Genomic DNA, 27,964 nt, shown 5'->3' with positions numbered 1-27,964 from the left:
CCCTGGCCTGGAGCTGCTGAGGGCCTGCTTTCCAGCCTGCACAGCCGCACGCTGCCGGGGCAGGGAGTCGGCCAGTCTCACACCTGGGCTCTTGCCCTCCCTGACGGCAGGTGGCTCTGGGCTGCGGAGGAGACATGTCATCTTCTCTCTGGATCACATTGGCCTGGATGCTTCTTGTTCCCGGTATGTTGGTGAGAGTCTCTATTCAGATGGCACCAGCAGGGAGAGACGCACTGAGCTTGGGACACAGCATCGTTCCCACTGAGTCCGTCTATCCGTCTGTCTGGCTGTCGAGCTAGCGATCCATCCACCCCCAAGTGCTTGTCCCTCACGGCCCTGGGATGGGCCCTGTCTTGCTTTGCATCCTGCAGAAAGCAAGCGAGGTTTTCCTCCAGCCGGCACAATGGTACCGTCCCTCCCTGTCCCGGTCCCCACGCGTGGAGTGGAGCTCACTGGCTCCTGCCAGCTGGAGGCCTGGCCCTCCTCTGGGCGCTGCCCCATAGCCCCTGCGTGACAGAGTGAGCTCTGGGGAGGTGAGAGGGATTGTCCTGAGCCAAGGCACTGGTCAGTGCAGCCAGGACTCTTGCAGGGAAGATCCGTGGCCCGGCTGGGCAGCTCCGCAACCAGACGCCCGGTGAGCTGGCGTGTGCTCTGGGGCAGCTGTGACTCACACTAGCAGAGCAAGGGGGATTAAAAGCCCAGCGGCTGTGCACCAAGCCCAAAGGGATCCCACTGCTGGGACCAGAGTGCCTTCTGAGAGCACCATGGCAGGGTCCGATCCTGGGAGGTGCTTAGCAGCCTCTGAAAGGCCTGGCCCAGGACTAAGCAGCAAAGGGTGGCGAATGGGAGGAGTCAGCTGTGTATCTGGTCAGGCACCAGCAGAACCCAGCCGTCCCTGTGCACTGGGAGTTCCAGCTGTGCGTGGAGCTGGCCTGTGGCACTGGCCGAGCCGGCTCCGTTTCTCATGCCGTAGGTTACCCTGTCCAGGCCATGGCTCCGGTGCTTTCCTCCCTGGGGGGTGGTTTGCACCGCTGTGACGTTATGCTGTCTCCCATAGCCGGGCTGCTTGCTGGCTGGTTTTTGATACCCACACCTTCCTTGTCAAGAGATGTGCCCCCATTTGACACGCTCTGAACCTTGACTTCACGCCAGAAAAAGCTTTTGTCCAGAAATGTCCTTTTTTTATGGTCGAAGCATCCCGCTGCCCGGAGCCCTGTTCCAGCAACGCTCCAGGGGCTGCTGGTCACTGAGTCCCCACAAAACACAGTGTCTGCTCACCCTCTCATGGTGCTGTAGCTCTATCTAACTCAAGAGGCTCGCAGGGCCCACTGTGATCATCTAGTCAGACCCCTGGAAAATACAGGCTGGAGAATTTCTGCCCACAAAAGTTTCCAGAGTGAGTCTCTTAGAAACACAGTCAGTCAGGATTTAAAAATCCTTCTCCAGGATAATCCACCACAACCTCAGTAAATTGTCCGACTGGTTAATTATTCTCACCAGTGAAAATGTGCACCAGCCATGGGGTGGGGGTGGAACTTTCTCCACGAGTTTGATGTGTTTCCCACGAGGTACTCAAAGCTTGTAAAGGAGTCACCACGGACTCCTCTCTTTAATAACCTAAGTGCATGGAACTCCTTTCCCAGCACGCAGGCTTTCTGGCCCTTTGCTCGCTGGGGGCGCTTGGCTGACCCCTCTCCAACGTACCACAATCCTCCTTGAATTTGTGGACAAAACCAGAAGTGCGCACACGATTCCAGCAGCAGTCACGCTTGTGCAAATACGGAGGTCAGATAACTCTGCTCCTGCTCTGTCTACGCAACCCAGAATTGCATTAGCCCTTTGGGACATCGAGTTGCACTGGGAGTTCGTGTTCCGGTGATTCCCCACCTGCTGAAATCTTTTTCACAGTCACGGCTTCCCAGGACAGGGCGGTGGACCGCCGGCTGGTGCGCTCGCTTCCTAGATGGACACATTCACACTCAGCCTCATAAACAGTTCGGTCAAACCTCAGAGTTACAAACTGACGCGTCAGTCACTCACCTGGCTTGGAACCGGAAGCTTGAAGTCCAGCAGCAGCAGAGACCGAAGCAAAAGCAAATACAGCCCGGTGTTGGGTTAGACACACACTGGGGTCACGAGAAAGGGAAATACAGACACACACACACCCCTCACAGAGCTGGAAGGGACCTCGAGAGGTCAGCGAGTCCAGTTCCCTGTGCTCATGGCAGGACCTAGCACCATCCCTGACCGATTCTTTTTAATCTAACCTGCCCCAGAACCTTGCAAGGCCCCCTCAGGGACTGAGCTCACAACCCTGGCTTTACAAGACCAATGCACTCACCACCGAGCGGCATTTTTCTTTCCATAAAAGGTTTCAAAGCTGGTTTAAGTCATTGTTCAGCTGTGACCTTTTGGAAGAACAGTCGCCGTGTTTTGTTGAGCATTCCAAACGTTTCCGAGCTAGAAGCAGCCTCTGTTCCCAAGGTGTTTGCAACGCTGAGGTTGTACTGCACATAGCAAGTCCCCGGCCTCGTCTCTGCTCCTCCCCACAAACCCAGGCAAGAGCCTGTCTGTCTGGAGGAAAGAGAGGAAGTTAGCTGAGTGTCTGCGAGCGGCTGGAACAGCAGGATTCAGAAGGTGTTGCCCCGTTGCCTGAGAGTCCCATAGATGTCATTCAGGGTCGCAAAGCTGCCACCCCAGGTGCTGGGATTTTACCTGAAGCTGCTAGGGGTGGGGGTGTAAGCTAGGTTCCTCCCTCCGGCTTGGTCTGCTCACGATAGCTCTCAGGGCAGGATGCCCAAGGCCCAGAGTGCCAGGAACCAGCAGGAGGTATCAGCACTCACAGAGGTGAAGATAGCTGCTGAAGTTTCTGTTCTTCCCCTTCCACCTCTTTGTTCTCTCTTTCCAAAGCCTCTTTCTCTAAGGACCTGAGAGAGAAGGGTGGGTGGAATGGCCCAGCCCCTCGGGATGTTCTCAGCCAGTTGGGTCTAAGAGACAATGCCTTAGTTGTGGCTCCACATGGTCTGTTTCTACCAAGCATCATTTCAGCCGGCCATGGAGCACATCAGCCTGGCCTGCATGACTCAGCCTAGCCCCGGGCAGCATCTCCTCTGAACATTCCTCATGGAAACTCACTTGATCTACTTTCCACGGTAAAGTCCCAAGCAGGGAAAAGTTGCAGCCCGGTTTTCACACCCCTGCTCTTCTCCCCCAGTTCACGGCACGTGACCCGACTCTACTCCGTTCCTCTTCCCAGCTGTACCACCCACGAGCTCTCCAGAGTTCCGCGCCTTTGCTCCCATGCCAGGCTCTGGTTGTGGTCTCTGGCCCTGGCGTCTCTCCCCACGCCACGGTGCTTGCGATTCCTTTGAATGCAGGAAAACATTTTTCTGAGAACCATTGAACATGTTCAGAATCACTGTTTGTTAGTAGCCTCCTTCTCCCGGCTGCAAACAGTTTCACAGTCTCTGGCCAGCTCCAAGAACTTGCAATGCGAGTGCTCCCTTGCTTGTGCCAAGCGGTTTTTATTTGCCATGTGTTGTCTGTTGTTGAAGCTGACTCTTGCCCTGTGAGGGATCGAACCTATGAACCCCAGAAATGCTGGGAAACCCGTACAGCCCATGGAGCTCATGGCTTGCAAATGCAGCTGGACAATGACATGTGTGATAAATCCCTCGTCAGTTCCTTAGGGGTTCCAAGCTTCTGGGTGACTCCTTGTGTGACTCAGACACTCACAGAGGCCCCTTTGTTGCTCAGGCTGTTCCCAAAGGCAAGGGCCTCCCTTTCCCGAGCCATTTTCATCACAGGCCAGTCCTAACTGGAGGTGGAGTAGGTCCCTCTCCACCAGCCTTGAGCTGCTCTGGTTTTGCCCCAGGTGGGCAGCCCTCTGGGGAACCAGTGGGGGGAGTCCAGTCCTGCCCACTGCCCTTGGCCTCTTCACTCACCACTTCCCTCTGGTGTCCTCCCCTCCGCACCTTGTTGCCAGTGTTACTCGGCTATGGTGTTCTATTCCGTCCTGCTTTGCTCTCCAAACCTCCAGCCTCCTTCTCCCCGAACATCACTCCACCGACTCCTGCTACCTGGGGAAGCCCTTTGTAGGGAGCCTGGAGGCCTTAACTGGTCGGGGGTGCTTGATTATGTCCTGTTGCCGGCTGAATCCTGATGAGCCCCAGCTGCCTATCCAGCCTGCAGGTCTGCACCCTCCGGGAACTTAGGAGGGGCACAAAAAGGAGCTCATCCAGTGTGCAAAATGTTCTGCCTCCATCAGGCACTTGTCAGCTGCAGTCTGTGATCTGCCACATGTCCTCCCCGCAGCTCAACACCCAGGGGCTTGGCAACTTGGGACGCTAGGCCCTGCATGCGGGACAACCCTTCCGCGTTCCCATGTTTGCTCCCAGCCCTCTGCTGCACCCTGAGTGGGAACGGCTGCAGGGATAGGAACCACTGGATTACCCTGCTGGTTTTGACTTATTCCGTTGCATCCACGGAAGCGGAGCAAGGTCGGTGACTAGGACGAACCGGCCTCCAAGCAGGTAATACGGCAGCGCCTCCATGGCCCATTTCACGGCCAGGCGTTCTCACTCTACTACTGCGCATTTGCGTTCCCTGGGGAGCAGCTTCCTGCTCAAGTATAAAACTGGATGTCCCTCCTCTTCGATTGTCTGCGACAGGACGGATCCCAGCCCTACCTCTGACGCATCTGTTTGCAGGATGAATTCCCTTGTAAAGTCCAGGGCCATCAACTCTGGGTCACTACAGAGGGCTGTCCACAGGTCCTGAAATGCCCTTTCCGCTGCTTCAGACCGTTGGATAGGTCCTGGCCCCAAGCTTTCCCCAAATCTCTTAAGGGGCTGGCCCATGTTGCAAAGTGGGGGATGAATCGCTGGTAATATCCCACAACCTCCAGAAAAGACCACACTTGTTTCTTCCGTCTCGGCCAGAGCCGCTGTGCTATGTGCTATGGTTTCACTACCCCTTTTCCCACCACATACCCCAGGTACTTGGCTTTGGTGAACCCTGGGTTTGCCGCGAGGTCGGCCTGCCTAAGGGTATCCAGGACAGCCTCTACCCTCATCAGATGCGTCTCCCAGTCGGCGGTATGGATGATGACGTCATCTGAATAGCCGGCAGCATAACTAGCCTGGGGTCGCAGCAGCTTGTCCATGAGGCGTTGAAAGGTGGCTGGTGCCCCAGGGGTGCCGAGTGGGAGCACCGTATACTGAAATAGCCCCCTTGGGGGGGAGAATGTGCTTTTCTCCTTGGTGGCACCAATGGGGGAAATCTGCCAATAGCCTTTTGTCAAGTCTGGAGCGGTCGGATACCATGTGCTGCTAAGGCGCTGCTCGTCGATGTGCGGGATGGGGTATGCATCAACCAGGAGATCTCGTGCAGCCAGCGGCAGTCGTTGCAAAAGCGCGTGGTGCCATCAGGTTTTGGGACCAATACTACCGGGCTGCACCACTGGCTGTGTGACTCTTAGGTGATGCCCATTTTCAGCATCTTGTGCACTTCAGCCCTTACCTCCTCCCAGTAGGGCCTCATCGTCACGCGAGCTCCAGGGCTGGTGATGGTTGGCGGATAGCTCCCGTCGTCCGGCTGGGTTTTTCTGAAAACACATCCCGGTTCTGGATGACAATAGCGAAGGCCTCTTTCCTCTGGGTCGGTGTTAATTTGGGGCCTACTTTTACCGGTATCAACGGTTCAGCAGGGGTCTCGGACTCTTCCTTCTGGGCACCTCTTCAGGCTTCTCTGTCCTGTCAGGCCTTCTCGAGATTGATGTGGTAGATCTTGGTCTTGTCATCCAGGTTGGCAGATCTTATGGTTTACCTCCCCAACAGGCATGATGACCTCATAGGGGCCCTGCCATTGGGCCAGCAGCTTGCTTTGAGTGGTGGGAATGAGGAAAACCCAGTGGATGACTGGGGCACCTCCTGGATGGCAAACGTGAGATGAGGCAATAGCAGGTCCCAGTCCTTCCCATCCCTGCTCACGACCTTCCTGACCACTAATTTGAGGGTGCGACTGAACCTCTCTACAAGACCATTGGTCGGGGGGTGGTAGACCGAGGTGCACAGAGTCTGCAAGCAGAGCAGTGTACGGAGGTCTTTCATTAATCACCGATGCCTTGGCTGTACTTCCGGAGGCCGTATTCCAAAGCAGAACTGCTTCAGGGGTTCGGGTGGCATAGTCCAATACTCCCAGTATGTCCCCGGGTTCTTTCTTCCAATGGACCCACCAAACCCCTTCAAACGGCTCTTCAATAATTGGTAACGGCACTAGGGGGCCCTCAGCTGGGGACACGGACTGTGTAATTGGCACTCAGGACATGAAGCACAATTCTGCTGGATACCTTCATGTACACCCACCAATAGAATCACCGCAGAATCCGAGCCTGGGTCTTTCCCACCCCCAGGTGCGCTTCAGAAAGATGGCCACGGGCCAGCTCCAAAATGGCCTGTTGGTGTTTTCGTGGCACCAACGGCTGGCGTCTCCTCCCCTTGCAGGAGCATGACGCGGTGCAGTAGATCCCTCTTGAGGATGAAGTAGGGGCCTGGCCCACGGACTTTGCCTTCCACCCCATTGACCTCAGCCCCCTTCTTTCTGGCAGTTTTGCAGCAGGGGCCCTCCACTTGGTCTCGCCCAAAAGTCAGTCTGCTTGGGCTGGTCCATTCCAACCCGGAAGGGGATCCCTCTGGCTCCTGGGTCAGCCCTACAGGACTGGGGTTGGCACAGGCCTCCTCCTCTCCTGCTGCCTCTGGGTCCTCCCTTTTGGACAGCTGCAGATCCCCCTCTCCGGGGAGGTCCCCTCCTCCACCTTGGGTGCCCCTGGGGCTGCTGGTGACATGGGTGATTTTCTGAGCCTGCATTAAGATCTGGGTGCCCAATGCCTTGGCTGCCTGCCGCTGCCTCTGGGACTTCCTACCCTTCCCTGGGCTAGAAAACAAATCCTGGGATATTTCCAAAAAAGTTGGGGTCGTCCGTCCTTCGACCTCTGTTCCTCACTGGCGGTGGGGTTCCCCTTGGTCTGGCTGCTCAGGGAGAAGGACCCCACTGAAACTGGGAAAGTCCCTTTCAATGAGCAACGGGTAGGGGCGTGATGGAGTGGGGGATATGTGTGTGTGGGGGGGGCTCACAGAGCTTGTGGGGCTCCTGCTGAGGGTGACCAGGCGATCAGGTGACACCTCTGGATTGCAGACAAAGGGGGAGGTGGAGCCTGAGGGGTTTGAATGGGAACTGGCAGATGGAAAGTGGCTAGTCTGGGCTGGGGGGAGAGAGAGACAAAGGAGGGGGCGAAGCCCTGGCCTCTGGGGCCCCTCGGGGCCTCCTCTCCCCAGCGTGAATTGGACTGTCTGTCTCTGCCAGCTGCACTGACTCCTCTGCATGACGCTGTGCCCTGTTGGCTAATAAACCCGCTGTTTTCCTGCTGAGCGAGCGTCACTCCTGCCTGCGGACGGGGTGCAGAGCTTGGGGACCCCTGAACTCCATCACACAGGGATATGCACGAGTAGCCCATTTGCACCCTGACACGAGGGCCTTGGACTTTCACACTCACATTGGGCTAATAGTTGACCCTTCCGGGGACGCAGGTGACACCAGTGTGTTTCGGTGGTATCATCTGGCTGGGCTTTACTAGCTTCCCTGAGACTAAGGTAACCACTCCCAGAGTCTGCTAGGGCCAACACCTCTACCCACTCTAGCTGTGCTGGTCGGGTGTAGTTGTGTGGGGTAACCGTGACCCCCACCGGACTCAGCAAGGTGCACGGGTCACCCCAGCCCCCCAGGTTACACTGCACGGCTCCTCCTGGTTGGGCCACTGGGACGCTACATGGCTCGGCTCCCCACGCCCATAGCTCTGGTAATCTTGTCACAGGCCCTGGAGGAGCCTCGTCTCATGGTCTGTCTTCCTGAGCTTCTCCTCTCCAGGCTGTGACCCCTTGGGACCTCCAGCCCCCTCTTCCTTCCTACTGGGGCTCCCTAAGTCCCTAAGCACCTGACCCTGGGAGGCCGGGGTTGGCAGCCCCCTTGTGGGGCCACACAGGCTCCCTTTAGGCGGGCCATCTAACTCCCCCACCACCAGCCGTCACTCCACCAACGCAACAGGCTCATTGCACGTGGTGGGGTCGTGCCGACGCGCAAAGGTCCGGGGGCAGCTTTTGCGCGTGCTGGTCTCTGAGGAGGACCTCCAGCACGCCTTCTGCATTACGGACAGCGGGGCGCAGCCACTTCCGGGCAAGGTGGACCAGCTCGAAAAGCCGGGCTCTTGGGGGTCTTCCCTCTTGATACTTCCAGGCATGGAACTTCGGGGCCCTTGCTGCCGTGGTCACCCCCAGATGGGCCAGGATCTCTTCTCTGAGCCGGGGTGAACGCTTGCATTCGTCTGCGAGTCGCAATAGGCTCTCTGGGCCTCCCCGCCGAGGAAAGGGAAGAGGAAGCTGGCCCAATGTTCCTCTGGCCGGGCGAGGAGGTAGGCCCCACATCATCACTCGGAGCCATCTTGGGGAGGCAACCTGCAGCCCTCAGGGGTCTGGCCCCCTCGCCCGAGGGAGGTCAGGATGCCAACTCTCATGCTCGGTCGACTACCTCCCCCAGCAGGGCACGGTCTGAGGAGGCCTGGGCCATTAGAAGCTTGTTTGTTTCTTGTACCCAGGTGGCTTCTTGCTGGGCTGCTGCAGCTTGCAGCGGTGCCTTAACCAAGTCCTCCATAGTGGGGTAACTCTAACCCCCAACTCCCCAAGTGAGGCGTGGGCCGGGGCCCGGGCTGGGGGCTACCCAGGTAACTAGGGAGGTGGAAGGAGGAGGACAATCCCCAAACCCACACCCAAGTTCCTCTCTGTCTTGTTTTTGTTTTTTTCCTTTTCTTTTCATGTCGTTGTTGTTGGTTTTGGCTTTGGTTTTGGTTTTGTTTGGCCGCCATGCAGAAGATCCCACTTCTGGCACCAGTGTGACAAATCCCTCGTCAGTTCCTTAGGGGTTCCACACTTCTGGGAGGCTCCTTGTGCGCCTCAGAGAGCCACAGAGGCCCCAGTCTTGCCCTGGGTCTTCCTGAAGGTAAGATCCTCCCTTTACCAAGCCATTTTCATCACAGGCCAGTCCCATTTGTTTTCCTCCAGGTCACTGATAAAAATGTTACACAGGGTAGGGCCAGGACCCAGTCTTTATGGTACCCCACCCGCTCAGTCACACATCCCCATTTCCAGTTACATTGTGAGACCTCTCAGCTAGCCAGCTGTTAATCCATTTAATGAGCGCCACGTTCATTTGATCTCTCTCTAGTTTCCATCCAAATGTCTTGAGGTACCAGCCACATGCTAGGAAGCTGAGAAATGAAGTCTAGATGTATTACAGCAGCACTATCCACTATCAATCTATCAACTGAAATTGTAGTCTCATCAAGAAAGATCTCTAGTTCATTTGACGGGCTCTATTTCCCACCAAGCTGCCATGATTGGCATTAATTACATTACCCTCCTTCAATTTGTTATTAATCAAGTCCTACATCAGTCACTGTATTATCTTGCCAGGGATCAACCTCTCCCAGATAGGCCTAGAATTACCCAGGTCGCTACATTTACCTTCTTTCAGTGTAGGCACATCAGCTTCCTTCGAAAACCAAACCGAAGCAAAAAAAACCCAAGCAGTCCTGTGGCACCTGAGAAACTGACCATTTCTTTATCAGACTTTAAGGCGCTACGCGACTGCTTGGGTTTTCCCGTGAAGCCACAGACTAACGTGGCTACTACTCTGAGATTAGCTCCCTTCCAGTCTTCTGGAATTTCCTTGTGTTCCAAGACTTATTGGGACGAATTTATTCCGGCTAACGAGCTCCCTTCTAGGGGCGGGGTTCCCCACCTCCTTCATGGGGCTGTGAGCTTTCAGCCCTGTAGGCTCTTCCCACGGGTTCAGGATTCCACAGCCCCTCTCTATGGGACCGCAGCCCTGTGAGTTCTTCCACCATCAGCACCTGCTCCCTGGACTCTTTCTGAGACACGCCCCCGCAATAAACTAATCACACGCATGCACTGCACAGCGTGAGCCTGGTTCACTCACACTCAGCAACTCGGAACAGGGAATCATAGAACCCTAGAACTGGGAGGGACCTTGAGAGGTCATTGAGTTCAGGCCCCTGCCCTCACGGCAAGACCAAGCACTGTCTAGAGTAGACCATCCCCGACAGGTGTCTGTCTAACCTGCCCTTAAATATCTCCAGGGATGGAGTTTCCACAACCTCCCCAGGCAATTTATTCCACTGTTTAACCACCCTGACAGTGAGGAAGTTTTTCCTAATGTCCAACCTAAACCTTCCTTGCTCCAGTTTAAACCCGGCGCTCCTGGTCCTACCCACAGAACCAAGAAGAATTTTTCTCCCTTCTCTTCGCAACTCTCTTTAAGGTGCTTGAAAACTGCTATCATGTCCCCTCTCTTTTCTCATGTTCTCTCCACCTTTCGTTACTCTTGTTCCTCTTCTCTGGACCTTCCCCGATTCCGTCACATTTCTTGAAACGCGGCGCCCAGAGCTGGACGCAATGCTCCAACGGAGGCCTAACCAACGCAGAGTAGAGCGGCAGAATGACTTCTAGTGTCTTGCTCGCAACGCTCCTGCTAATGCATCCCAGAGTCATGTTTCCTTTTTTTTTTTTTTTTTTGCAACAGCATCACACTGTTGACTCATATTTAGCTTGTGGTCCACTCTGTCCCCTAGATCTGTTTCCTCCGTGCTCCTGCCTAGACCGTTGCTTCCCATTCTGTGTGTTTGAAACATTTCACTCTGCTGCATATTTAAGCAACTTTGAGTTGGAGCGTAACTTGGTCATGTCCTACAGAGGCGATCTGCTGCAGATATGAGTCCGGGTGCTGTGCGTGCCCAGAAGCCAGGCCCTCGGACGCGCTCTGTCCCAGATACTGCCCCAAATAAGGCCACAGCTCTGATCCCCTTGGGCAAAGCAGATGATTTATTTGGGGCTCTTGCGACGAAGTGCAGAAAAGCCTTGGGCCTGTGAGAACCGGGTTCGTGGCGACGGCTAGGATGAGGCATTTCCAGGGTTGCTTGTACCGGGTATTTTTGAAACTGACTGCTCTGACATTTCCAAACTGTTGGCTTTTGGGTCTGAAATGTTTGGCTGAATTCTGTGCAAATTCTTCAACAGGTTCAGGGCCTTGAAATGTGCAATTTTCAGTGAATTTGGTAATTGCTGAAGGAGTAACACCCGCCTGCCACTCTGCTTTAGGGCAGGGGAGAGGACAACCCCTCTGGCTCTGCTCTTCTCCAGGGGGCAGTGGTAGAGACTGATCACGTGCTAGGCCAGGGCATGGGGCTGAGTGTTACCCACCCAAGAGCTCAAAATCTGTGAGTCAGGAATTCACGAGGTGGGCTGAAAATTCATGAGAGTTAAAACAGTCCCGATGGTGACCCTCCTGCTTCCTACGGGCTGCCCTGACCCGACACTGTCTGGCTTCTCTCCACGACTCCTTGGGGTGGGAGCAGATCGTATCTTACAAAGGGCAAGCTAAGATTCTCCAAGCTCACGGGACTCCAGGAGCTGGAGCTTTACGAAAAGCATTGCCTATTGCCAGAGTTTACAGTCTGGGCTTTGTACTGTCCCCAGGCAGCGGGAGGTCTGTCTCCCAACCAGACTCTGCTGTGTACCACTGTGACATGGAGGTGGGCTCTGAGCCCTGCAAGGCTCTGTCTGTGCGTGGCCGTCGGAGCGGCTGGGCTCTGCTGAGGAGTGGCGGGAAGGCTGGGCTCGTGGCCGCGGGGCTAGCGGGTCACCAGGGCAGGAAAGCTCGGCAGGGGAGAAGGAGGAAGGCCTGCAGGGGCCTGCGTCCTACCAGCGGCTGACACGTTTCTCTCTCTTTCTCCTAGGCTGGGCCATGGGTGGGCCAAAGCAAAGCAGCTCAGCCAGGAGTGACATCCGAAACTGCAGCACAACCCCGCCGGTGAGCACCTCCCCAGCACAGGGCAGGCCCAGCTGTCCCCCAATCCGCACCGATTCTCTCCGGCCCAGGCCTCCTCCCTGCCCTCTGACCCCAGCCCCCCGCCAGTACGGGGATCCCTGAGCAGAGGGGGCTGCTGGAGGGGAGGAGACCCCAGAGCCCGCAGTGCACAGATGCACAGGCTGTGCAGGGCACACTGCCAGGGACCCCAGGGGGTTGCACTGGCACCCTGCCCCGCCTGGGAGCACAGCTGCCCTGCGTGCTGGCAGTGCAGGGCCGCCCGGAAGGCCAGGAGGGCTCCCTGAGGATCGGCCCCGCGTTAGCGTGCTTCTCTGTGACCTCAGTACCTGCCCCCGACGGTGACGGACACGCGCGCCCGGCTGGACGCCCTGCGCCAGAGCATGCAGACCCACAACGTCAGCGCCTACATCATCCCAGCCACCGACGCCCACATGGTAAGGCTCAGGCGGCCCATCCCGCAGGCGCTGCCCCCGGGGCTCCCGCCCCAGGCACGCCCCGCACCGGCTGCACACAGACTGCCTGCGGCTCAGGCCGGCACTGGCTGCCCGGTGCTGCTGGGCCAAGCCTGGCCGCTTTGCCCTTCCCCCAGGGCACCTGGAGCCGGGCTGGGGAGAGGGTGGAGTCCCTCTGGGCACCAGCTGCCCACCACTGTCCAGGCTGCTGTGCACAAGCCTTCCTGGGCAGTGCTGGGGAGCCGGGGGGGAGCCGGGGGGCAGGAGAGGGAGTGAGCTGCTGGAGTGTCGGGGAGCAGCTGTTTGCTGTGATGTCTGTGGGGGAAGTCGTGTGCTGATGGGGCGCCCGGGGGGCAGTTGTGCACTGATGGGGTACCCAGGGGGGGCAGTCGTGCACTGATGGGGTACCGGGGGGGGCACTCGTGTGCTGATGGGGTACCCAGGGGGGCAGTCGTGCACTGATGGGGTACCCGGGGGGGCAGTCATGCGCTGATGGGGTGCCTGGAGGGCAGTCGTGCGCTGATGGGGTGCCTGGGGGGCAGTCGTGCACTGATGGGGCACCCGGGGGGCAGTCGTGCGCTGATGGGGCACCCGGGGGGCAGTCGTGCGCTGATGGGGTGCCTGGGGGGCAGTCGTGCGCTGATGGGGCACCCGGGGGGCAGTCGTGTGCTGACGGGGTGCCTGGGGGGCAGTCGTGCACTGATGGGGCACCCGGGGGGCAGTCGTGCGCTGATGGGGTGCCTGGGGGGCAGTTGTGCGCTGATGGGGCACCCGGGGGGCAGTCGTGTGCTGACGGGGTGCCTGGGGGGCAGTCGTGCACTGATGGGGCACCCGGGGGGCAGTCGTGCACTGATGGGGTACCCGGGGGGGCAGTCATGCGCTGATGGGGTACCCGGGGGGCAGTCGTGAGATGATGGGGTGCCTGGGGGGCAGTCGTGCGCTGATGGGGTGCCTGGGGGGCAGTTGTGCACTGATGGGGCACCCGGGGGGCAGTCATGCGCTGATGCGGTGTCTCTCTGTGTCCCAGAGCGAGTACATTGCAGAGAGGGATGCACGGCTGGCCTGGATTAGCGGCTTCACAGGCTCTGCTGGTGAGCGCGTCCCCCAGATTGTCTGCCCTCCGCTGCAGCTGCTTCCCCCGTCAGACTCCCACCCCTGTGCCCCGTCGTCCAGGCCATCCCCTCCCTCTGCCCGCTGGGCCCGTCCCCCCAGCACCCGGCCTGGGGCGTCTGCACCCTCCCTGACCCCCGGCAGGCGCCATTCCCATGCCCAGGACACGCGGGAACCAGGCCTGTCCCCTCTGCAGCCACAGAGCAAATTCCAGCCCCAGGGTCCCCCACTGGTCCTCTCTCATCCCACCCCCTTCCCGCTGGGCCCCCCACCAGGTCTCCGTCCACTGACCTTTCTCCTCCCCTGCGCGGCAGGGACGGGGGTGGTGACCACCGGGAAGGCGGCGCTGTGGACAGACAGTCGGTACTGGACCCAGGCTGAGCGCCAGATGGACTGCAACTGGGAGCTGAAGAAGACAGGTGTGGAGCTGGGACGGGCAGGACGACCTCGCCACATCCCCCTCGCAGCACCGCCCCATGGCCTTTCTGTGCCCGGTGTGCCCAGCGCTGGGGAAGCCCAGCCCCAGGAGCCCGGGCCTTTGCCAGGAATGGCCACTCAGGGGGAGCCCTGGCCTCCACGGTGTGGGTAAGCCCGGGCTGGCACACAGAGCCCCTGGTAACCTGAGGCTGCCAGTGCGGCTGTGACTGAGCCTGGGGCACCTGGCAGAGCCGGCTGGGCTCCCAGCAGCACCTCCGGCAGACATGAGCCATCTGAGCGCTTCGTGCCCGGCCCTGCCCCCTTCTCCGCCTGCCCGCCTCCCCACTGCCCCCCAGACCTGCCTGCCTCTGTGCTCTGCCCTGTCTTGCAGGCTGGACCGACTCCATTGGCGAGTGGCTGCTCCAGGAGGTTCCTGCTGGCGAGAGCATCGGCCTGGATCCCTTCCTCTTCTCCATCGGTACCACCCCGGCCGCCCGAGCCTCCAGCCCCGACTGCACGGCGCCTGCACAGCCTGCAGGGAAGGGGCGGCTGCCGCTGAGCCCAGTGCTGCTGGGAGGGGGCATCGGACTGGCAGACCTCTGAGCCTAACCAAGCGTCTCCCCCTCAGATCTCTGGAAGAGCTACGCCCACGTCCTGCAGGACACCGGCAGGACCCTGCTTCCCACTGGGGACAACCTCGTGGACCTGGTTTGGGGCCAGCAGCGGCCTCCTCCCCCCACCAGCCAGATCTACCTCCTGCCCGAAGCCTTCGTGGGTACGTACTCGCCCCTGTGGGTGGCACGGAGCGTGAGCCTCTTCCCTGGCGGGGAGGGACTGGGCACCTGCCTTTCATGCCCGACTCCCCTGTCCTTTCAGGCAGCACCTGGCAGGAGAAAGTGTCTGGGATCCGGAGCCAGATGGAGCAGCACTCCTGGAGTCCCACGGCCGTGCTGCTGTCCGCTCTGGAGGAGACGGCCTGTGAGCGCTGGGGCCATCTGCCACTGTGCCACCCCAGCATGGCCTCGACCTGTGCCCTGGCATTGCCCCGCCACCGTGCTGCCCCCAGTGCCCTCAGCACCCTCCCAGCACCCCCCCAGTGTCCTCAGCACCCTCCCACCCTCCCATCACCCCCCAGTGCCCTCAGCACCCCCAATGCCCTCAGCACCCTCCATCCCTCACAGCACCCCCAGTGCCCTCAGCACCCTCCCACCCTCCCAGCGCCCCCCAGTACCCTCAGCACCCTCCCAGCACCCCCAGTGCCCTCAGCACCCTCCCACCCTCCCATCACCCCCAATGCCCTCAGCACCCTCCATCCCTCACAGCACCCCCAGTACCCTCAGTAGCCCTCAGACCCGCCCAGCACCCTCCCACAGTGCCCTCAGCACCCCTCCAACCCTCACAGCACCCCCTCAGTGCCCTCAGTACCCTCAGACCCACCCAGCACCCCAACGCCCTCAGCACCTTCTGACCTCCCAGCACCCCCCAGTGCCTGCAGTATCCCTCCGACCCTCCCAGCACCCCCCCCAGTGCCCTCAGCACCCCTACAACCCTCCCAGCACCCCACAGTGCCCTCAGTACCCTCTGACCCTCCCAGCACCCCCAGTGCCTGCAGTAAACCCTCCGACCCTCCCAGCACCCCCCAGTGCCCTCGGCACCCTCTGACCCTCCCAGCACCCCCCAGTGCCCTCAGCACCCTCCGAACCTCACAGTACCCCCCCCAATGCCCTCAGCACCTTCCCAGCACCCCCAGTGCCTGCTGTATCCCTCCGACCCTCCCAGCACCGCCCCCAGTGCCCTTGGCTCCCTCTGACCCTCACAGCACCCCCAGTGCCTGCAGTATCCCTTCGACCCTCCCAGCACCCCCAGTGCCCTCAGTACCCCCAGGACCTCCCAGTCTCCAATGACCCCCAGTACCCTCAGCACCATCCAGACCAGCCTCCCTGCTGGGCACCCTGCACCAAGCTGCGACGGCTTCCCAGCTTGGCTGGGCACTCTCAGGGGCGCGAGATCAGGGCCCCTGTGCTGGGACAGAGGCACCCCTCTCCTGTCACCTGGCGCCCTGGCCCTCTGCCAGGACTGCGCCAGGAGCCCAGCAGGGCACAGTGCCAGCCCGGCAGCCCCGGGAGGGTCCGAAAGGGCTTTATTCCTGCAGGGCTCTTCAACCTCCGAGGAGACGACATTCCATACAACCCTGTGTTCTACTCCTACGCACTGCTCACCGTGTCCTCCGTCAGGTACCGAGCACCCCACCCCCAGCAGGGCCCTGGGGACTGGTTCCTGCCCCACCTCCGAGCCCAGCACCTCCCCGGGGACGGGTCCCTGCCCCCCCGAGCCCAGCACCTCCCTGGGGATTGGTCCCTGCCCCCCGCAATCCCAGCACCTCCCTGGGGATTGGTCCCTGCCCCCCGCAATCCCAGCACCTCCCCGGGGATTGGTCCCTGCCCCCCGCAATCCCAGCACCTCCCTGGGGACTGGTCCCTGCCCCCCGCAATCCCAGCACCTCCCCGGGGACTGGCATCTCCCACCAGCATTCCCTCTAATTTTTTCCATCCCTGGGTGGAATAAATTTTGTTCTATGCTGTGATGGGGTTCAGGGGTCCCCCTGCACTGCACCCCATCCGCTGGCAGGAGAGACTCTCACTCAGCAGGTACAACAGCAGGTTTATTAGGCAACTGATGTCCAGTTTCTCACAGAAGCAACAGCCTAGCAGCCAGAGACAGTCCTTCCAACCTGTCCTGGGGGGAAGACCCCGAGGGGTGCCCCTCTGGGGTGTAGCTTCCCCCTCCTCAGCTGGCTGCCTTCCAGCTCTCCCTTTTCCTCGCCTCTAACTGCCGCCCCCGATTCAAAACCCAGCTCAGCTCCTCCCTGCTCTTTGTTCAGGCAGAGGTGTCACCTGCCAGTTGTAGCCCCAGGGTCATCCTTAGCCACTGGGAGCTGCTGCTTGCCTCGGCCATCCAGCCTGACTCACCCATGCACTCCCCCCACTCCATCACATATGCACCAACCTGTGTGTGATGTGCACCACCAGCAGATGCCCAGGCTGCCGGCTGCAGGGCTCTGTCAGTCAGCTGGGTGGCCTCCGACTCTCTCCTGGGGGCCACCCCTGTGCTGAGCTCACAGGGACCGCTGCTCCCAGCACCTTAGCCCGCCGAGCCCCAGTATGTTGCCGGGGACTATCCCACCTCCCCACCCGCTCTGAGCCCCCTCGCATCCTCCAAGGACAGGCTCCTCCGTCTCCTCTGGATCCCAGTGCAGCTCTAGGGCACCAGGCTCCTTCCCCTGCCCCCGGCGAGGCTGCCGGTGGGCTGCAGCTGAGCCCAGCTGTGCGGGGCCCCCTCCCCAGTCTGTTTGTGGACAGGACCCGCCTGACGGAAGAGGCGCTGCAGGCCCTGACAGCCCAGTGCCCGGGGCCCCTGTGCGTGCAGGTGGAGGAGTACGGCCAGGTGCAAGCCGCCGTGCGCGCCTACGCCCAGGGAGACGTCCGGGTCTGGATCGGGGCGGAATACACGACCTACGGGCTTTACAGCGTCGTCCCCCAGGTGAGCACGGCTCCAGCCCTCCGGCACCAAAGAGCCGCGCCGGCGCCCGGCAGAGCTGCCGGTGCCGGGGACCCCCGGGGAGCACCGCCCATGCAGGGGCTGGCATGCAGCTGGGGCACAGCCGCCATGGCCTGTGTGTAGGGGGGCCAGAGGCCTCTTATGAAAGAAGCTGCCCCCCACCCCCCCCGAATCCAGCCAGGCCTGCTTGGGGGGCTGTTGGCTCTGGCTGTGGGGCGGTGGGCCAGCAGCTCCGCGGCGTGTCGGGGTGGGGGGACACCGAGGCTGGCACACCCACCCCTCTGGCCGGCTGACGCCAGCCCCGTCCCGCCCGCGGCAGGACAAGCTGGTGGAAAGCAGCTACTCCCCCGTGATGACGACCAAGGCTGTGAAGAACGCCAAGGAGCAGGCGATGCTGCGGACATGCCACGTGAGTGCTGGCAGCAGCCGGCTCTCCCTGCGCGGAGGGGCTGGCCTGGGGCGGGGGCTGGCGCTCCTCCGGCTGGGGAGAGTCAGGCTCCGGGCCGCCCCCAGGTGCGGGATGCCGTGGGGGTGATCCGGTACCTGCTCTGGCTGGAGAAGAACGTTCCCAAGGGCTCGGTAAATGAATTCTCCGGCGCCCGCCACGTGGACCAGCTGCGCAGGTCAGTGCGAGCGTCAGCCTGGCAGGGCCCCTCCCGCCCCAGGGGACTCGAGGCCACAGCCTGGTGGGACACAGGCCCGTGGGGCAGGGACAGGCTCTGGGGCCAGGCTGCCCTCCAGCCCTGAAGGCACAGAGGGGTCGCTCCATACTGGTGCCCCCACAGTGAGCAGGGCCTGGCTCTGGCTGCACGGGGACTTCTGCGTTCCCGCTATGGGGCAGTGCCGCATGGGGGGCAGGCAGGGCTGCTGGCACCCCCGGGTCCACGCTCATCGAGGGTGGCAGCACCCCCTAGTGGTGGGCAGATGGCGCTGTCTGATGGTGTCAGAGCCCAGCTCCCCCGCAGCCCCATACTGCCCAGGGGACAGCAGGCCGCAGAGTCCGGGGGGAGATGGCCAGGGTGAGCCCCAGCCTGCTGTGCCCTCCCTTCCCCAGACCACCCCCAGGCTAGGGACCAGGAGCACAGCTCCGGGGAGCCCAGCGCTGCCTCATGCTCCAGGGCCCCCTGTCCGCCCAGCCCCTTCTCGCCTGCTGGGCCCGGCTGCGCTCTCCTGCCCTCCCACACCCCCGGCTCCTCTCTCCTTTCCAGAGACCTGGAGCACAGCAAGGGCGCCAGCTTCGAGACCATCTCCGCCAGCGGGCTCAACGCGGCGCTCGCCCACTACAGGTGCCCACAGAGCCGACCCCGGCACTGGCCCGGGTGCCCTCCGCAGCCAGGAGCTCCCCGCTGCCCGCCACAGGGACCAGCAGGGCAGGGGACTGAGCTGCCCGGGAGCGGGGCCCACCTAGTGGGGCTGCCTGACCCAGAGAGGGGAGCCAGCTGCAGCCCTCGCAGAGCTGAGCGCCCGCTCCCCTCAGCTCCCCGCTGCACACGAGGCGCATGGGGCCCTGCGGCTGCACCGTGCGGGGCTCTGAGGCTGTGCTGAGCAGGGCTGGGTGCACACCTGGGCAGATGGGGACCCTCCGGGGCTAGGAGCTGCTGCTTGCAGAGCTTTCTCCTGTTTCTCTGTCTCGCCAGGCCCTGGGCGTGGCGGCTGCGGTGTGGGGGGCGGGGGGAGGAGCTGTCAGGGGCTGTTGGTGGGATGTCTCGGCGATCGAGGGGTTTTTCCCTTGCAGCCCTTCCAATGGCAGCAGCCGGACGTTGTCTGTGGATGAAATGTACCTTTCTGACTCCGGAGGGCAATATCTGTGCGTATGGCCTGGCCTCATGTTCCTGCTGCCCCAGCTCTGTGCCCCGAACAGACATGGGCACCGAGCCACCTACCCCCAAGCCGTGCCCAGTCCTGAGTCCCGCCCGTCCCACAGAGGGTTGGGGAGGCCTCTGGCAGAGGGACTGGCTCAGCGCTCTGCTGGGGGAGTCCCCAGGGCTCACACGCTCATGGCCCAGCTGCTGGAGATGCGGCTGACTGTCCGCCTTCTGCTGCAGGGATGGAACCACGGACATCACCCGGACTCTCCACTGGGGAGACCCCACCCCTCTCCAGAAGGTACTGAGCTGCCCATCTGCGGGCCCCTGTGGCACCACTAGCCACAGTCTGTGCCCGTGCTGGGCTGCGGTGTGTCACCGGCTGGGGAGGCAGCCAGGGCTCCCCCTTCCCTCCCTGGGTCAGTAACCAGGGCCCTCTCCTCTTTCCCTCCCTCGGCTCCCAGAGGCAGCGGCACCTCCTCCCAGCCACAGGCACTTGAGTTTCCCAGCCGCGGGAACACCACCGCCCATGGGCCTTGGGACGCCACCTCACCCACTGGGACGTCCCCACCTGGCCCTGCTGCAGGAGCACAGCCCCTCACCTCCTAGCTAGAGGACAGTTTCCATGAGCTGCCAGCAGCTAGAGGGCCTAGGCCCCCCCTACCCCGCCGGCCAAGAAGCTCTGCTGCCCTGGGCCACCCTGCCCAGCAGGGGAGCTCGTCCCTGTGCTGCCCCTGACTCGTTTGGTCCCATGCAGGAAGCCTACACCCGAGTGCTGATGGGAAACATCGATCTAGCCAGGCTCGTCTTCCCCTCCAAAACGTCAGGTAGGTGCCAAGCTGGGCACAGCCCTGTCCTGAACCACTGGTTGTGCCGCAGGCTGAGAACAAGGGTGGGGAGAGCCTGTCACTCGCTGCTCTGGGGCAGAGAAGCTTTTCAGATGGATCAGTCCACCCAGACTCCCTGGGGGCCGAAGGATGCTTGGGCCAGGCCGTTTCCACCGATGAGGGATCCCAGGGGGTCAGTCTGGTTTCGGGGTAAATGAATCCAGCCCACGCAGAGATCTGAGGGGATCTCCCTTGCTGGAGTGCTCGCCAGGCTCCTTTCCAAGCAGCTCCTGTTGGTCCTCTGCCTCTGGGAGCTGAGAGCGGAAAATGCAACTGACTTCCACGCCGAGCCAGGGTGTGGCAAGAGCGCCCCCCCACGGCCGTGGCTTGCGAGCATCCTCGGGACCGTCGTGGGTTTGCTCACATCGTACTGCTTGAGAGCTGGCGCTGTCAGGGTCACCACAGGGACCTTATCGAAGGCAACTTCAGGGTTTGGCCTCCCACAGTCAGGAGGTGTTGGGCGTTAACAGATCATTCAAGGGGCTTGTCGCTGCAGAAGGGGCTTGCAGGTACTGCCCAGGGTGATGTACCATCCCCAGCACGCCTCTCCAGGCTGGTTCATTCACCAGTGCCTCCCTTCTTGAAGGAGATCTGTTTGTCTGAGCTAGGGTTTAGGGCTGACTCCAGCTCTGCTTATTGCCTATCGCAAAACCTTGGTTTGGGGTGGGGGAAAACACTCGTCCTAGTTCAGCTTTGGCGCTCCAGACTGACTGAGCAGCCTTAGAACTCGGTGGCAGGTTTTATTGTGTTCCTCCATCAAAGACCCATAACGTTGTTTGGGGGGCTGGACTCGATGGCGTCCGGAGGTCTCTTCTAGCTCTAAGGTTCTAGGATACCATGATCATCCATGAAATCTACCGCTCCATCTGTGCTCCAGAACCACACCACCCTCTGCCTCTGGTCATTTCAGGTGCACCGTCATCCCGGCAGGGAACAGTCCACCACAAACACCCCCAGAGGGCGTGGCAGGTGAAGGCAGTTTAGCACTTCCTTTGGCTAAAGAAATTGGCCACAACCAGCTTGAGGCGTCCAGTGCGGAGAACAGGGTCCCTCCTTTCTCGCTGGAGAGGTGGGCACACCGGAACCAGCGCATAGATTTCCTAGACACAGCCTCTTTTTGGATTGTCCTTTCTCCTTCCGGGGGCGATTCGCCATCCGGGAGTTTGGCACATCAGACAAGCCGCAGCGCAGAAAGAGCCCCTATTGGTCCCTCCTCTGCATCTGCAACGGCAAATCACAATGGCTGGATCCTGGCCGCCCAGGGGGCTCCCCTTCCTGCACCCTGGGCTTGTGCCATCAGCCCTGGCCCTGTGACAGGGAGCAATGCCGGACGCCCTACCTCCAAGAGGTACCCCCACCACAGATACTCATGCCCACAGTCCAGCTGAACACTCCCCAGCTCCTTCTTCCCCTGCAACATCTCCGTTCCAGCAGTCTCCTCTTCTGGGGACCCTGACATAGGGTAACTCTCGCTGGGAGGATACACTTTCTCCTTACGCCTGCTTCATTAAATCTTACAAAACAAACCAGCAGTCACGGAGCACCTTAAAGACAAACAGAATAATGTATGAGGTGATGAGCTTTCGTGGGCCAGCCCCCCTTCTTCAGCTTTGTTCCGGGAAAGCTCATCACCTAACAAATCATTTTGCTGGTCTTTAAGGTGCTTCACGACCGCTTGTTTGCGCTGCCTGTCTGTTACTCATTAAATCTTGTCAGAGCCACACGGATTCCCTCCTTTCCCCGCCCCCTCACTTTGCTTTGTAACCAGCACCGCTGGAATACACCCCATGTTGGCTCAGCGATTGTCTTGCTTAGGCCAATCTGCTCCACTCTCTGGAACTCGTCTCTGCTCTGTGAAGTAATGGGGTGGAAATCCCCAGAGCTGCGTTTGACGAAGCGGGTCTTTGCCCACAAAGCTTATCTGTTAGTCTAGCAGGTGCCACAGGAATCATAGAACAATAGAGCTGGAAGACACCTAAAAATGCCATCAAGTCCAGTCCCCTGCCCTAAGCAGGACCAAACCCATCAGATTAGCCTCGCCAGGGCTTTGTTGAGCCGAGACTTAAACACCTCCAGGGCTGGAGACTCCACTACTTCCCTGGGTAGCGCATTCCAATGCTTCACCACCCTCCTAGTGAAAAAGCTTTTCCTAATGTTCAACCTGGACCTTCCCAACCACAAATTGAGACCATTGTTCCGTGTTCTGCCATCCGTGACCACGGCGAACAGCCTCTCTCCAGCCTCTTTGCAGCCTCCCTTCAGTAAGCTGAAGTCTACGTCTACACGAGCCCCAAACTTCGAAATGGCCACGCAAATGGCCATTTCAAAGTTTACTAATGAAGCGCTGAAATGCATATTCAGCGCCTCATTAGCATGCGGGCGGCCGCAGAGCTTCGAAATTGACGCGGCTCGCCGCCGCGCGTCTCATCCCAACGGGGCTCCTTTTCGAAAGGACCCCGCCTACTTTGAAATCCCATCAGCTCATGGGAATAAGGGGACTTCGAAGTAGGCGGGGTCCTTTCGAAAAGGAGCCTCGTCGGGACGAGCCGCGTCAATTTCGAAGCGCCACGGCCGTCCGCATGCTAATGAGGTGCTGAATATGCATTTCAGCGCTTCATTAGTAAACTTCAAAATGGCCATTTGCACGGTCATTTTGAAGTTTGGGGCTCGTGTAGACACGGCCGAAGGCTGTTATCAAGTCCCCCCTCAGTCTTCTCTTCTGCAGACTAAACAGTCCCAGTTCCCTCAACCTTTCTTCATGGGTCATATGCTCCAGCCCCCTAATTATTTTGGTTGCCCTGTGCTGGACCCTCTCCAGTGTATCCACATCCCTCCTATAAATGGGGTCCCAGAACTGGACACAGTGCTCCAGATGCGGCCTCACCAAAGCCGAATAAAGAGGAACAATCACTTCTTTGGATCTACTGACAACGCTCCTCTTGATGCAACCTAATCTGCCATTAGCTTTCTTGGCTACAACGGCGCACTGTTGACTCATGTCCAGCTTCTCGTCCACTACAACTCCCAGGTCCTTTTCTTGTTGTTTCAGACCTGCACATACACTGCATAGTTCAGCATTGTCACTTGAGCTTATTTGTTGCTGATCCCCGTTCAGCAGTCCAACATCACCGGGAATTCAGTGGAGTTCTCTCATCTTTTTCTCTAGCTCGTCCTTTGACCACACGCACTCTGCATGCAAAGCTTTCGTCTTCCTTAGCTGTTTCTGTGGAGAACTGGCCTGTGGCCTTCTGAACAGGCTCTGGGCGAGGGAGGTTTTGGTAAGTCCCTTCTGAGCCGACTGACTTGGGCTCCTGAGTCAGTTTCAAAGTCAATGGTCTTTGCATGACTATTCAGTCTCTCTCTCCAGGTGGGCTCCGTGTCCTCACCAGTGATAGATCCCAGAAACAGTGGCTCTTGAGCAGCCACAATAGGAGTCAACACCCTGACTGCCTTGTCTCCTTTCGTATTTTGTGTATAGTGTGTATCTTGAGCTTCTGGCTACACATGCCTCATGTCTTGGGGCAGGGCTTTCCTCACACCTCATGCATGCAGGCTGGAATTTATCCCACCCAGCACCCAGGGTTCTCTGTCCTTGCCTCAGGGGTTTTATGATAATGGCTTTTTAGTGAATGTTTACTGTGTCTAAGCTCTATTCCGGCGTGTTTGACTCCTTTGTTACCTGCAGCTGCTGTGAAAGCTTTTTATCTGTTACCCCTGCTCCCATAACCAGCCTGTCTCTGATAGTTTCATGTTTTGTAGTTCCAGAATCATAGGTTTTCAGCCTATGCACGCAGAGCTCTCATAAAACATCCACCGTTTCCCCTCATTCTTGGGTTTTCTGGTGAAAATGTGCTTTTTTCATAAGCACATTTCTCTGCAGTATAAAGCATGCGTCAAAGCTACCCAGAGCCCTTTCGTGGTCATCTGTGTGGTCCTTCATCTTCAATGAAGGCAAAGGATTGAAAGACGTGTTTTCCCGGCTTCCCAACAAATAAATTAAAGCAAAATACATCTTCCAAAACAACGCATCCAGTCTCTCTGTCAAAGTGGAAGTTCTCAGTGGCATTGAGGGGTGGCACATTGATGAGATCCTGCGACCTATCTTCCCTGTTCCTTCTGGTTTGTTCTCCGCTGGCATTAGTTTACTTCTGACACCTTGTCATGTGCTTCCTGTACACAGCAGGAGGGCTGCTATGCGCAGGCTGGAGTTCTGTATCTAGACTGGCCACAGAGCTTCCTTCCAACAGAGAGACAGGCCGGACCTGGCCACCACGAGCTCTTCTAATGCTCTGCTTGAACGAGATCAAACACACTCAGGGTGATGCCCGGGGCTGAGCAGCATACCACAGGGTAGCATTCTGTGCAGGCAGGCGCGCTGGGGGGAGGACGTAGCTTCTCCTCTCAGGACAGCTCGGCTTTTTGTGTTTTAGGGAGGATGGTTGAGGCCTTCGCACGCCGAGCCTTGTGGGAGGTTGGACTCAACTACGGCCATGGGACAGGCCATGGCATTGGCAATTTTCTGTCTGTTCATGAGTGTAAGTGCTCTGCTGGTTGCCTGTGCCAGGGGAAACACCTCCAGGACCTGTGCCCAGTTGGCTCTCTCCCCGACCCCTGGCTGTTTGGACTGGCCAGGCACAGGGGAAGATGCTGATAGCCCCTCCCTGCTCCCATGGCTTGGCCTGTGTCTGGGATACAGGAGTCCTACGCCCGTGGCTGTGGCCCACCAGAAATTCTCAGCTTCTGCTGGCCCTGTCCTCCCTACGCTCTCTCAGTGACTTTGTCAGGGCCCCAGGGAGCACAGCCCCTGGGCCGGGAGGATACCCCTGGCTGGGCAGGGAGGCTAGCTCGAGGCACACAGCTGAGGGGATCGCCTGGGGCCCTGGGGAGGCGAAGGGTTGCTGAGCCTGCTGGACCGTGGGGAGAGGCACGGCATGCACAGGCCTGTGCATGTGGACGTGTAACCCCCTCTCCCCTAGACCCTGCTTGCAGAGGGCGGCGTGGAGGGCTCCCATCTCAGCGCTCACCGTGATCCAACCTGGGGAGGAAGAAATGACCTTGGCCTCTTCTCCCTGCAGGGCCAGTAGGATTCCAGTCCAACAACATACCCTTGGCCAAAGGGATGTTCACGTCCATAGGTATGTGTGTCCTTCACGCCCCGCCCCCTCCCCACACCCAGCACTTCCCCTATGCGGGCTCTTGTGCCTTCCACTCGCTGGTGCCGTCAGCCCCCTGCAATCCTCCGGCCCCCTGGCAGCCGTAGGCTCTTGCCAGGCCTGGACGGCGGGTGGGGGGAGCGTAATGCTGTGGAACAAGGCCCTGGTGTTGGAACGGGGAGCCATGTCCCTGGAGCTCTGTGGTCTTGGAGGTTTGCGGGAGAGCCCAGTTACAGCCCGACTCGGCTGCTTCACTGGTCTCCCGTTTCCGCTCCCCAGAACCTGGTTATTACCAGGATGGTGAGTTCGGCATCCGCATCGAAGACGTGGCGCTGGTGGTGGAAGCTCAGACCAAGGTGACACATCCTCCTCAACCTTGATGGGACAGACTGATGCACCCGCCGGCGGCCACCTCCCTCCTCACCCTCCCAGCTAGCAGGTCTAGAGGCCTGGACCTGACCTGGGCCCCAGAGGTGTGAGGGCATAGCCAGGTGACAGCTGGTGTCAGTTCCCCACAGGTGGTGGCCTGCCGAAGGGTGTATGAGGCCATGGAGGTCCCAGGCACCTGCTCCAGGAATTACTGTGGGGCAGTTCGCAGGTCTGAGCTGTACAGGGCTCAGACTACATGGTTAAAATGGGCCTTTCTGACCTCAGAGTCTATGACTCTCTGAACACACGAGACAATGGTGTGTATTTACTCTTGACCTTGGGCAGAACAGGAACCCACGAAAGAGCTCAACTTACTCCTTGCAGGACCAGCACGACCTGGCTGTGTGCCGGGGTCTGTGTGGGGCAGTGGGACCCAGCTGTGTGTGCCAGGGTATGTGTGGGGCAGCAGGGCCCAGCTGTGTGTGCTGGGGTGTGTGTGGGGCCCAGCTGTGTGTGCTGGGGTGTGTGTGGGGCCCAGCTGTGTGTGCCAGGGTCTGTGTAGGGCAGCGGGGCCCAGCTGTGTGTGCCGGGGTCTGTGTGGGGCAGCGGGGCCCAGCTGTGTGTGCCGGGGTCTGTGTGGGGCAGCGGGGCCCAGCTGTGTGTGCCGGGGTCTGTGTGGGGCAGTGGGGCCCAGCTGTGTGGGGCAGCGGGGCCCAGCTGTGTGTGCCGGGGTCTGTGTGGCGCAGTGGGGCCCAGCTGTGTGTGTTGGGGTCTGTGTGGGGCAGCGGGGCCCAGCTGTGTGTGCTGGGGCCTGTGTGGGGCAGCGGGGCCCAGCTGTGTGTGCCGGGGTCTGTGTGGGGCAGCGGGGCCCAGCTGTGTGTTCCGGGGGCTGTGTGGGGCAGCGGGGCCCAGCTGTGTGTTCCGGGGTCTGTGTGGGGCAGCGGGGCCCAGCTGTGTGTGCTGGGGTCTGTGTGGGGCAGCGGGGCCCAGCTGTGTGTGCTGGGGTCTGTGTGGGGCAGTGGTCTCGGGGGCTGCAGGGGGTAAGCTGCAGCCTGGTGGGATGTTGGGCCCCACCCCTTCACTCTCTCTGCCCCACTGCAGCACGGGGCCGGGCAGAACCCCTTCCTGACCTTCGAGGTGGTGTCCCTGGTGCCCTACGACCGGAACCTCATTGACCCCAGCATCCTGTCTGAGGAGCAGGTGAGTGGCTCTGGGGGGCAGCTGGCCAGGCGGGCACTGCCCGTCACCCTGCCCCTCACCGCCCCCTCCCGTCTGGCTGTAGATCCAGTACCTCAATGCCTACTACGAGACCATCCGCCAGCATGTGGGGCCGGAGCTGCAGCAGCACCGGCTGGCGGAGGAGTACGAGTGGCTGTGGAGGAACACGCAGCCCTTCTCCCGGGGCACGCTGGTGGCCACCTCGCTGGGCACGCTGGCCATTGCCTCGCTGGTGTCCCTGCTCCTGCCCGACTGGCAGGCCTGAGGGATGCTGTGAGTTCATCCCCGAACCTCCAGCCCCCTGAGTCCCTCCCTCCGCCCGGCCCCACTTCCCGGCAGGCTGCGGTTTGTGCCTTTTTCTCACCCTCTGCCTCGTTACCTCACTTCCTTGTTTGCGTGTGATTAAAAGCCAGCTGCCTCTGGGCAGGGCTGAGACCTTCCCTCCTGCTCATGCTGCTGCGGCTGGGGTGTGGGGCTTGTGCACGGGGGTGCACGCACGGCCGCGCACGCCTGCCGGGTTGGGAGGGGCATGCAGGGAGTGGGGCTGGGGCGAGTGAGCACGCCTGTGAGGACTGAGCTGAGGGCAGCCTGCAGGGCGCTGGCTGGTGCAGGTGTGGAGGGGGCTGGCAGGGTTAGCGGCGTACGTAGAGGGCTGCTGCATGCCCCTGGGTGCCCCTGTCCAGGCCTGGGGCAGAACCACATGTCCAAGTGCCAGTGGCAGTTCTGGGGAGATGTGGGGGGAGTGGCCGGGCCTGGCTGGCTGACGGACTCCAAATTCATCCTGCAGCGCCCACGTCACTTCCTTGCGTTAGGGCCCCAGGGGTTCCCCTGTAGGACGGTCAGCCCCAACCCACAGCCCACCTTGCGAGGCAGGCTCCTCATTCCCCAGCCTCCTCCCGGGCCCCTAGGATAGCCCCAGCTTGGAACCCTGCTCCTCAGCTGACAGAGAGACCTGGAGCCAGATCCTCCACTGCTCTGGGCCGCTGCAGCTGGCATGGGACTGGGCCTTAGGGTGGCTTTCTAAGCCATCGTTGCATGCC

The 27,964-nt window shown here is 60.3% G+C and overlaps 1 protein-coding gene across 2 annotated transcripts; it reads left to right on the top strand.

The window, feature by feature from the left end:
- XPNPEP2 (X-prolyl aminopeptidase 2) lies at positions 1-27,364 on the top strand. Of its 2 annotated transcripts, XM_075007701.1 has the most exons (21): positions 1-183; positions 11,864-11,937; positions 12,279-12,389; positions 13,435-13,498; positions 13,832-13,936; positions 14,326-14,412; positions 14,563-14,709; positions 14,811-14,912; positions 16,087-16,168; positions 17,279-17,474; positions 17,812-17,901; positions 18,006-18,115; positions 18,701-18,778; positions 19,228-19,299; positions 19,538-19,598; positions 20,055-20,124; positions 24,615-24,719; positions 25,260-25,319; positions 25,617-25,693; positions 26,808-26,906; positions 26,989-27,364. In XM_075007701.1, exons 1-21 carry the CDS (start codon positions 135-137, stop codon positions 27,187-27,189), a joined length of 2,040 nt encoding a protein of 679 aa, XP_074863802.1. In that variant the 5' UTR covers positions 1-134; the 3' UTR covers positions 27,190-27,364. The 2 variants fall into 2 exon arrangements, 1 of the variants encoding a protein (XP_074863802.1); XR_012647273.1 differs by lacking the exon at positions 26,989-27,364 and having other exon boundaries at positions 25,617-25,776; positions 26,808-26,861.
- The last annotated feature ends 600 nt before the right edge of the window (positions 27,365-27,964 follow it).

This window comes from Carettochelys insculpta, chromosome 13 (assembly GCF_033958435.1).
Source record: "Carettochelys insculpta isolate YL-2023 chromosome 13, ASM3395843v1, whole genome shotgun sequence".
Taxonomy (NCBI): Eukaryota; Metazoa; Chordata; order Testudines; family Carettochelyidae; genus Carettochelys; species Carettochelys insculpta.
This window is presented reverse-complemented; position numbering and strand designations above follow the sequence as displayed.